Source organism: Simochromis diagramma, unplaced genomic scaffold, assembly GCF_900408965.1.
Source record: "Simochromis diagramma unplaced genomic scaffold, fSimDia1.1 OVJJ01000715.1, whole genome shotgun sequence".
NCBI classification, from domain to species: Eukaryota; Metazoa; Chordata; class Actinopteri; order Cichliformes; family Cichlidae; genus Simochromis; species Simochromis diagramma.
In genome coordinates this window covers 264,019-274,909 of record NW_024387128.1, presented here as the reverse complement: position 1 = coordinate 274,909, position 10,891 = coordinate 264,019, and the positions used below count along the sequence as shown (strand labels likewise).

The window sequence follows — 10,891 nt, the reverse complement described above, 5'->3', positions numbered from 1 at the left end:
GAAATGCTGTACTGCTCTCTGGCATTTAGTTCCGGGTATTTGGGTGGTTTTTATTTGCTTTTGGACTGGATTTGTCAAACAGAACTGAGGTTCCCAGAGACAAGGTTGTGTTGCTCTAAATGAATTTGAAAAAGTCTAAAACAGTATTTAAGGACAGAATGATGTTGTTCTTTTGATGTTGATCTTTTCTTAAAACAATGGTATTGTGATCTGCAAAAGGCTCTGACTATTGCAATATTATTGTAAAGGGAAATGTCGTCATTTACAGTAATGTACAAAAGTGTTGACTCATTGGCTTCAAAAACGGAAACATGTGCAATGATTTATTGAAACATGTACCAAAAATACATGGAAATATAGTATATGAGGCAATAACAGAGTTTGTATAATTCTAATGAACTTCACAGTCAGTATGAAATCATGCTTATTCTTCAGCACAACCCATCAACCATCTGAGGCAAGCTTTCTTGTAAAATTTTAATGTAGTCTTCAGGAATAGTTTTCTAGGCTTCTTGAACGATATTCCAAAGCTCTCTGGAGGTTGGCCTCCTTTTACTTCAATCTCAGTCACAGGCTCTGGTGCAAGGTTCCAGTTTCTAATCTGCAAAATGTTCATGCAAGGAGGCTCTCAAGTGAGTTTATCTCATATGACGTTTGCTTAGATTGGATTTTGCTCATATTCAATATTTATAGTTATCCTTTTCAGTTGTTTTCCTGTCCCATGTTGCCTGTGTTTAGTCTGTTTTTCTACCGTGTTTAGGCAGTCTGGTCTTTATGTTTGTTTACCTTTTGTCTATGTCAGATTTGTGTGTCTCTGCCTCCTATCCCGTGTGCATTGTGTTCACTTTTGCTTCCCTTGTTTCATATGTCAAATTCAGTTCACTGTGTTCCCTGCTGTTTTCTAATTACCTTGTGTGTATTTAAGGCCTCAGTTTTCATCAGTTCTTTGTTGCATTCTCCCCATAGGTTATAGTTCTAGTGTTCTATAGTTTGTTTTTGTGTTTTTATAAGTTTTATAAGCGGCCTTTGGAGTTTACCCTTTGCCTCTGGAGTCCTGCATATTACCTGCCTGTAGTGATAGTGTGACGAAGCCCCATGAATGTGTCCAATCTTTCCAGACAATTGCTTTGCCAAAAAGCAACTGTTCAGCAGCTCCAGCAGTCGATGTACAGCAGTGATAATACATGTGGGCTACATAACACTGGATATACAAACATAATGAAGTATCATTTGCAGAATATCTATATGGTCCTGCATAATTTAATACACATACATGCACACACACAGACTTCGTTTGGACACACCCCCTTGGGCTTCAGTGTCAGATGTAACATCACTACCTGCCTGCCACACAGCATCATTGAGACTGTATGTTGTACATCAACAGGCAGCTCTATCACAACCAGAACACCAGCCCATCAGTAGTTTGCTTTGTTTTCAGACAGACAACAGTCTAAGTGAACTCCATACGCCACTACAAACCACGTGCCAATGTTCAGTCCACTCACTGGTCAGATGTGTCTGGGACAGGAGCAACTGAAGTAAATACAGGAAGAAGTGCAGTTTTCTGGACTACTGAAGAACATGGAGAACTTACATTCATTCCACGGATATTTGCTAGCCTGTACAGACCCTTGCACATCTATAGTAACTTGCCACATCCCAGAATACAAAGCATATGGTGGAGATATCATCTGAATTTCAGGAGCGGGACCACTCCTCCTTCACGCCCCCTCTGGCCTCAGCCTATAAAAGCTCCCATTCTCCAATACCCGCTGTTCTCATTTTCATGCTCCACCCTACCCCCCCTTTTTTCTTTCCTCTCTTCTCCTGTCCTGTCCTCTCTTCCTTTCCTCCCTTTATTTCTCGTTAGTACAGGGGGTTCTGCCCGGCCCGAGAGCCGTCGCCAGTCCCCTTCAAGGCCTTCCCCAAACCGCAGCACTAATCACACTTCCTCATCCCTCATTGCTCATCGTTACCAAGGGAGTGGTCCCTGCGAGTGAAATGTTTTCTAGTTCAAACTTATAATGTACACCTGGTAGTTAAGTCGAGGTTAGATCACGCTTAGATCATAAACAAAGCGCTCTGGAGTTTTATGGAACTGTACAGTGTCTACACCATAGTGCAATTATTATGTTCACACTTGCACAATTGCTCTGTGCAAAGGGGGGAAACAAACCAGTTTGACTTAAACAGACTAAACACTGCAGATGTGATAACATCTTTAGTTAAACTGCAGGTATGTCTTAAAGATATAAAGACCTGCATGACCTCTAATTTTCTGCTTTTAAATTCAGATAAAACTGAGGTTATTGTATTTGGCCCTGGTATCCAACGAGATACTTACTCTGCATGGCATTACCTTGGCCTCCAGTAACACTGAGGTATGTTGGAGTCCTTTTTGACCAGGATATCTCCTTCAATGCGCACATGAAACAAATATGGAGGACTGCTTTCTTTCATTTGCACAATATCTGTAAAATTACAAACATCCTGACTCAGAGTGATGCTAAATAATTAGTTTGTGCATTTCTTACTGGACTACTATAGTTCATTATTATCAGGCTGTCCTAAAAACTCCTTGAAAAGCCTTCCGTAGATCCAAAATACTGCAGCAATTTTACTGACAGAAACCAGAAAGTGAGTGCATATTTCTCCCATACTGGCTTCTCTTCACTGGTTCCCACCAGTCTATATTTAATCATTAATCATCATTATTCTCTATATGTCTTCCACAGTCTGTTTTTCTCCCATCACCTCCAACCATTTGCAGCAGATGGCCCCTCCCTGAGCCGTCAGAGGGGCCATCGTCAGAGGTTTCTTTCCACTAAAAGAGAGTTTTTCCTTCCCACTGTTGCCAAATCCTTGCTTAGATGGGGTTGTTTGATTGTTGTGGTTTCTCTCAAATATTGAAGGGTCTTTACCTTAAAATATAAAGGGCCTTGAGGGACTTGTTGTATTTTGGTGCCTTGTATGAATAACATTGAATGGAATTGAAAATGAACATAGATGCACAAAACATTTCTCATTTTTATTGTAAATGCCATAATGAATTCTGTTTAATGCTTTAAAATGGTACGTTTTCCTGTTTCTAACAGCATATTCCTTTTTCGTTATTTAGTAAGAATACAGGCAATGTACAGTTTTCAAGCAACTATATGAACAGTGATGCTGGCTTCAGAGCCGATGGTAGTGTGTATATTGTTTATAAACCAGAAAAAAAGAAGCACATCAGCAACAAATAACAAGTGGAAAGCATCTGTGTTAAAAAATATCCAGGACATGAACAACCATGAACTAGTGTGTCAAATTTCAAGAACTTCTGCTGTTAGGTCTGAACACTGGTCAAATATGACTTATTTGGCAGATTGTGACTGAAGTAAGAGAATGTAGAGTTTTATCTCATCAATATGAATCTGACAACAGCTTTGACCTGAACCACAGGAGCATTTTGGGGACACTAGTTCTTTGACATCTCGAGATTGATTTAATTCTTATACATCACATCCATTTTTCTATTCCAATCATAGTATGAATTTACCCGTATATGTAATCAAACTTTACTAATCTCCAACTTGAATCATGAAACATTTGCAAACACTGATATGTAACATTTCTAAAACTCGTTTCTTGTACTTTTTGTGGACATGTTGCTTCTGCTGTTTTGACTAACAGAAATGTGTCTCTTTAACTTTGGGAAGTGTTTCACCAGGAGCTGCCTGAAATAGTTCTGGAATTTCTTCCCAACAAACGTGTAGAAGACGGGACTGATGCAAAAGTAAATGTTGGCAATGTAACGAGTGATTTGAAGCACATAGGCCTGTTTCTGTTCTTCCTCGCAGCTTGTTGGTTCATCATACATCAGTACAATATTATAAGGGGTCCAGCACATGAAAAACAACAGCACAATGATGAATATCAGCCGGACTGTCTTGAACCTTGTTACAATCTTGGACGACACAACAGTGATTGTGATTCTTGCATAGCAATAGATAATTACAACCAATGGGAAGATAAAGAAAAGGAAAAGCTGAATGTAAAAGCCAGATAATCTCAACGCATCCACATCAATATTTGGAATGTAACCAGGATATTCTTGACACAGAGTTTTGTTATCAATATTAGACGTAAAAATTTTATGGAGAATCATTGGTCTGATACATGCCAAACCACTGACCGCCCACACCACAGCGCAGGAGAATACTGCATAACTTCGATTCCTCACTTGTAACAGACCCACCGAGTACACAACTGCAAGGTGTCGGTCAAAGGTAAGAAGAGCTAGGAAGAGGACAGAGCTATATAACCCTAGATAGTAGACACTGCCAACAATCTTGCACATAGCGGTGCCAAAGATCCAGTTGGAGAGTTGCATGTAGACTGCCATGAATGGAAGACTACTCGCAAAGATCAGGGAGGACACCACCAGGTTCAACAGGAAGATGTTGGTCACAGTGGTCAGCTGTTCAAACCTAAAGGGAGTCAACATGAAAAGTTATTATATGTGAAAAATGACTCATAAGTAAAGCATTATGAAACAGCTGTAATTCTCTCTGAGCTCAGGCAGTTTACAGGCAACTGGGATGTGTGGATTGTTTGGTGATACGTCTTTAGAATCAACCTTTTTCTGGAGGTGATCATACCGTAGAATCTGAGTAAAGGTGTATTTTTGGAGGGCGCAAAGAAATTCAGTAGGAACTTCATGAGGGGAGCATAGAATTAGAGCAGAAAAAGACGATATTTGTAGATTCTCGACTTGATGGAAAATAAGTACAGTCGACTTCCACAAAGTTGTAGTTCAGAGTTCACAGCATTATTACATTATTATACACACATCATTATGTACTATTCAACCATAAGAGCAAAGGCTCAAACTCAGAAACCTTTTGGTGTAGGTGTGGTCTCGCTCTCTCTCTACATATATGTGTGTGTGTGTGTGTGTGCGTGTGCGTGTGCGTGTGTGTGTGTGTGTGTGCGCGGGGGGGGGGGGGGATGGGTAAAGAATGAAACTTGTCAGATTGCAGTAATTTTTAGTTTTACTTGTTATTTGTTATTTGAAGGAAAGTCTAAGAGTAAAATATTACTTTTCCTAATTTTTCTTTGCATTTGTCCAGATCCAGGCTGTAATCAAAACTAAGAGAATTGGTATTAATATGAACCCTACTGCCCTAGAATTATCTTGAGGTCCAATAGTTAACAGGATGGTAGATTGAGTAGATTGTACCTGAAGGACAGAAATGGACATTTACTCCACCATGCATACCAGCCCTTCTTTGTGATTTTATGGAGATTACCACTTCGTGGCTAAGTTGCTGTCATTTCGAATTGTTTCTGCGTTGTTACAATACCACTAACAACTGCCAGTGGCATCATTACTAGCAAGAAAATGTCACTACTGGGACCTTGTTGAACAGCTGGCATCTTATCATTGTACCGTGCCTATCCCAGCTACCATAGGGTAGCATGTCTTTAGACCATGGCAGGAATCTGGAGCTGGAGTGAGCTGGAGTGAGCTGGAGTGCACACACATGCAGAACATGCATGTTCTGTTGCTCTTGCTTTGATCCAGAGGCAACACTGTTCCGCACAGACCCTCTTGGTGTGAGGCAGTTGTTTTAACCACTGACTCCTGCTGCCCCAGGAGTCTATTTTACCTTGACCATTACCCCTTTTATGTAAACTTTCTATCAAAGGAACCTCATTGTCTCAGTCTTTGAATATAGCAGATGGCGGGAATTATGCCACTGCAACATATTTTAGGGACTGCCTGACAGTAAATATATGGGAAAAGAGATTAAATTATAGCTAACCATTGGAAACAACCCACCGTTAATAGATAAAGAAAAAATTGTCAACTCAACAGTGTGCTGAAGAAGCAGTTAGAAACCAAAGAAGCCTGGGCTCTTGCTCTTGCCCTTTTCGATCCAGCGCTCAAGCAGATTTTGTTGAATTTCTCCCTGACATTGCTTATTGTGTTTTCTGTGAACACCAAAAACATCTTTAGATTGCCTGCTCACAAAGGTAGAACTAGAGAAAAGACGTCTGGTAGACAGTGGCTTTTCAGAAAGTAGAGCATCTTCTTTCCAGCCCCTGAGGTATTCTGTCACTGTCTTCCACTGTCTGTGGAAGTAGTATGGCTTCATCATGTTACCCTGGTCGTTGTATTTCTGACAACCGCATGACATTTTGTGTCAAATCCACCTCTGCTCCAAAGGGTCTAAAAGCCTGTCATGCTCCTCGCTTTTCTTGCATACTTTGTCCATTTTTCAGTGAAAAATGTCCGAGTGGAATTCTTTTGGAGTATATAAAGATTAATATAAATTGCTACCAAATTTTTATTTATATTTTTGTCTGTTTTATGTCCTTTCACCTTTTATTATGAACTTATGACCTTTTACAGTCTAGTATAACATTATATTGGTGCTTCATAAAAAATTTAAATTAATTATCAAGAATCATGACGGCTGAGAAAGTTTTCATTCAGTTCACTGTGTAGATGTTTATAGTGAAAGAAACTGAAATGCAATGTTTAAACTCTTTGTTTTTTTTTAATATTATAGTTTTATCTTTCATTTAAAGTTCCCATTGTAAGTTAAACAAAAGTGAAATCCCTTTGTTTCAGAGTCTGAAAAGTAGTTTTTCGTTTGTTTGTTTTTTAAAAGCATAAATGTCCTGTTTTCCAAAGCACCTCAGTCAGGCAGATTCTCCTTTCCAGTACCCTGGTTTAGACCTACCCATGGAGACTGAGAAATGTTATCCCCCCTATTAGATCACACTCTTCAATTACCCCTTCTTAAAAAAGGACATAATCCCAACTTCCATGCAACATTACAGAGGGATCTCAGCCAAAAAAGCCAGACAACATCCAGAACCGCGAGAAACTCAGCATGGCTTTCATTCACCCCATTGGTCCTGCCACCAAGGAGCTGTTTAACCGCTTCAGTGACATCACTCCCAGTCTAGCCAGTTTGTCTCAATCACACTAGCTCGGATTCCTTTCCCATGAGAGGTGTGATGCTCTGTGTCCCAAAAGTTAGCTTCAAAACCTTATGCACACAACTGCAGCTCAACTCTCATAGTACCACACCCCTAAAACACCTCCTGGGAGTGATGGGCCGGCACGAGGGGAAAAATATAGGTCATATGGCTCAGTAGTGAAATATCAATTCCTCCGATATTGGATATTTATATTCTAGAGTTGATTATCATATTAAAATATTTATATTTTCATAATTTGGGGTAAATTTGTAGTTGATCATAAAAAGGAACACAGTGGAAAATAACTATATTATTGGGATTGTCTAAATGATTAATAGGTACCATTTCTTCTCCCTCCTGTCATAGCAATACACGAAACATGCGAAACACGGCTGTATAAATGCCTCAGGCTCACGTGTGCTCACTCATTCAGTGGACGATGGACGATCATCGTCCACTGAATAAAGAGGATGAGAGGGACAGGTGCTGCTAAAGAGAGACAGCCAGCGCTCATGGAGTCCTTTGGTGCTGCAGGCAGGCTCTATCCAGGTACAGAGGACAAAATGTTGAACTCTTGGCGACGTGTAGCACTACTGCTGAATTTTGGAAATTGAATTACGTCTAGGCTTAGGCTTTTTGTTTAAACTTCCCTTCATCCTTAAAACCCATTTGTTCAAATTAGTAAATATGTTATTAAAATAAATGCTACAATAAATAGCTGTATGAGTTTAGCTTGAAGTAATATGTATGACCCTGAGATCACCTCGCATCAACTCAGTTGGCCTAGATTTAGCCAGGTAAGATTGTAGAGTAGAACATTTAATAAATGCTAGGTATCATTACAAAGTACAGAGCAGTTGCAGTAAAACAGCCAATGTAGGCTTTAAAAAATAAAAATTCAACTCAGAAATATGTCATACATAGATAAAAACACATATCTTTAAATTTATTCTAAATTGCATTAAAATTTTCAATCAGTCACATTTTTTGAGTGATTCTAAATTCAGTGTTTTTAAAACCTGTATAATAATTCTTCATAATTAAGCATTATGAAAGGTATGATTTTAAATACAGTACTTTTTACTTAGTCAAGTCAGATGGCTTTATTGTCATTATAACTATGTGCAGTGGTTCAGTACACAGTGAAGCGAGACAGCGTTCCTCCAAGACCATGGTGCTGCAAGCTACAAGTTTTTCACAAAGAAAATGCACAAAAAAACAGTGCAATGCCAGACGGTACAGAACGATACAGACACAAGACAGTGCAACAGAAATGTGCAAAAGACTGAGCAGTGTGCAAAGAGTAACGTGATGTGCGTGGCTGTGTGCGTGTGTATGACATTGTGCAAATAAGTGCTTGGTAGTGACGTATATAATATCCCGGATAGCAAAATTAGTATGGCCCAGATCTGGCCCACACAATGTGCTTGCACATGGCCCACATACCACAAAGAATGATGGCCCTTTGGTGGCCCAGATCTGCCAGAGGTGGCCCACACATGGGCCAGCACAAGGCCAGTTGCAGACACACTGATGGTCCTGTGCTGGCCCACGTGTGGATTACCTCTGTGTAGACTGACTGGTGCCATGACACCAAAAAAAGTGCCAGCTTGCTGCCAGATCCGGGTCAGAACTGTTTTCTGTGAGTCTGGGCCACATAAACCAAACCACAATCAGGTCAGATGTGGCATGGCACCACATAAACAGTGCCATCTACGCCAGGCCTGGGATGTGTGTGATGTGTGTGTGTGTCAGTCCAGTCACTGAATGTTCAGGAGTCTGATGGTTTGGGGGAAGAAACTGTGTCTCAGTCTGGCGGTGAGGGCCCGAACGCTCTGGTACCTCTTTCCAGAAGGCAGCAGGGTGAAGAGTGTGTGTGAGGGGTGTGTGATGTCCTCCACAACGCTGGTGGCTTTGTGGATGCAGCGGGTGCAATAAGTGTCTGATTTTCCAAACGTGGTATAGCCAAAACAAAAATAGATCATAGTCATCTGCTCTTGTAGTATGAGGAAGTTGTGTATAAGAATAGTTTGCCCTTATTTGTATTTATTTATTGGATTAGATAATAATTTTGGTGAGATGCAGTGTAAAATGTCTGGAGGGTCAAATAGTAAAGTTTGACAGACTTTGAGAGACTTGTTATGTTTTTTTAAGCAGTGATGTACATAAATCCACCCACAAGGTGGATTATGCAGTGATAAAAAAAGAGTTGGATGACGTTTGTCTGGACTGTGAGACACGTAAGCTGCTTTTCTCTTGTATCTCTTACAAAATAGCTGCTTGAAGTTTTTTACCAGAAGTGACAGATATTGCCAAATCAGTGAACACTAACAGGTTAGTCATGTTAGCTATGCACTTCTCTTTAATTGCCAGTTAAAGTTTGTGAAACTTAGGATTGTTGTATATCATAGAAACATGTAGAAAAGGAGAAGAAGAAGTGAGTGAAAATTTTTGACCACAACTGTAGGAATTTGAGCCTAAACTAATATTGAAAGTTAGTGTAAATAACAGCTTATGTGAATACATATAATCAAATCAGTATATAATTAAATCAGTACGAAGTTTTGTTGGACAACTCACCGGTAGATGATGATGAGGACTATGCCATTGACAGTGAGATTGAAGACAAACATGAAGTAGGACAGGGTGGACAGTTGAGCTCCCAAAATATTGTCACTGACCCTCATGCATGGTTCAGCTAAAAACCCAGTGCTGTCATAATATTCATATGTTGGAGTTTCCATCTTCGTCTCAAATGTTTACAGAGAAATCTCTCTGTCAAATGCTTGAAGAAAAGTCTGTCACAAATAGAAACCCAACTGTGGTGCAGTGTGCTTTGTGGCTCAGCTGCAGAAGTAGGGGTGGAGCAGTTGGTCTGGGGTGTGGTATCAGGGGAGGCTGATTCACACAGCTGACTTCCATCATCTGACCATGTCTCCCCATTTAAGTATGTTACAACTGTTCATGGCATGAAGCAGGGGGAGGGCAGCTGCTGCAAAGACAGTTTGAAAATAAAAACAGTCAACCTACAACGCTGTGCGCGTGGGTCCTTTATTTTGTCGCAGTGGTGCCGAAACCCAAGCTGCAGGCCGGGTACAGCACAGTAGAGAAAGAGTGCCTGGCCATCCCCCTGGTTAGGGTTAACTCAACCTACAACACTGTGTGTGGGGGTTCTGTATCATGTCAGAGCAACTATTAACAAATCATTAGAAGGACAAACATTTTTTTATTATTTGTGTATGACAGGAGGAAGACTTAAGAAAAAATACAACAAGAAGCCTGAGGAATCTAAACATATATGAGAATCATATTACTGATCTTAATGATCTTGTCTGTCTTTGCCCTCTGCTCGTCTGACAGAGGAGAGGACTTGCTTGACTCAGTGTGTTCAAGTCACTCTATCATAAATCCTCAAAGATAGAGGAAGTATCACAAGTGTGTGTGTGTGTGTGTGTGTGTGTGTGTGTGTGTGTGTGTGGTCAGCACATTCTCGGACCAGGGCTCCTCCCTGAACAGAGGCAACTTCTGTGTGCATGATATTATAACCGCTTATCTTAGTAAGAGAAATCAAACATTTGCAATCCTCACAAAATGCAGACAAAATGATCAAGCAACCGGAAGTTACCTGGAGGAGGTTGTCAAGTTGAGCACAGAACACACCCCATGAGTAAATAATACGTGTGCAGACATTCATTGACACTTGGCCAGTTGATTTTTTATATGTACAGTGGGGCAAAAAAGTATTTAGTCAGCCACCGATTGTGCAAGTTCCCCCACTTAAAATGATGACAGAGGTCAGTAATTTGCACCAGAGGTACACTTCAACTGTGAGAGACAGAATGTGAAAAAAAAAATCCATGAATCCACATGGTAGGATTTGTATAGAATTTATTCGTAAATTAGGGTGGAAAAT

At 40.3% G+C, this 10,891-nt stretch overlaps 1 protein-coding gene across 1 annotated transcript; it reads right to left on the bottom strand.

Moving 5' to 3' along the window:
- Positions 1 to 1,659: 1,659 nt before the first annotated feature.
- LOC120743483 (C-C chemokine receptor type 1-like) lies at positions 1,660 to 9,822 on the bottom strand. Its single transcript, XM_040047120.1, has 2 exons — positions 9,559 to 9,822; positions 1,660 to 4,472 (listed from the first exon to the last, which is right to left on the bottom strand). Exons 1-2 carry the CDS (start codon positions 9,720 to 9,722, stop codon positions 3,617 to 3,619), a joined length of 1,020 nt encoding a protein of 339 aa, XP_039903054.1. The 5' UTR covers positions 9,723 to 9,822; the 3' UTR covers positions 1,660 to 3,616.
- Between the last annotated feature and the right edge of the window lie 1,069 nt (positions 9,823 to 10,891).

Bases quoted from the DNA above. Each gene is read 5' to 3' on its own strand.
- LOC120743483 (XM_040047120.1), bottom strand. From the start codon at position 9,722: ATGGAAACTCCAACATATGAATATTATGACAGCACTGGGTTTTTAGCT. The intron at 4,473-9,558 runs GTGAGTTGTCCA...GACTCCCTTTAG, and splicing joins GTCCTCATCATCATCTACCG to GTTTGAACAGCTGACCACTG.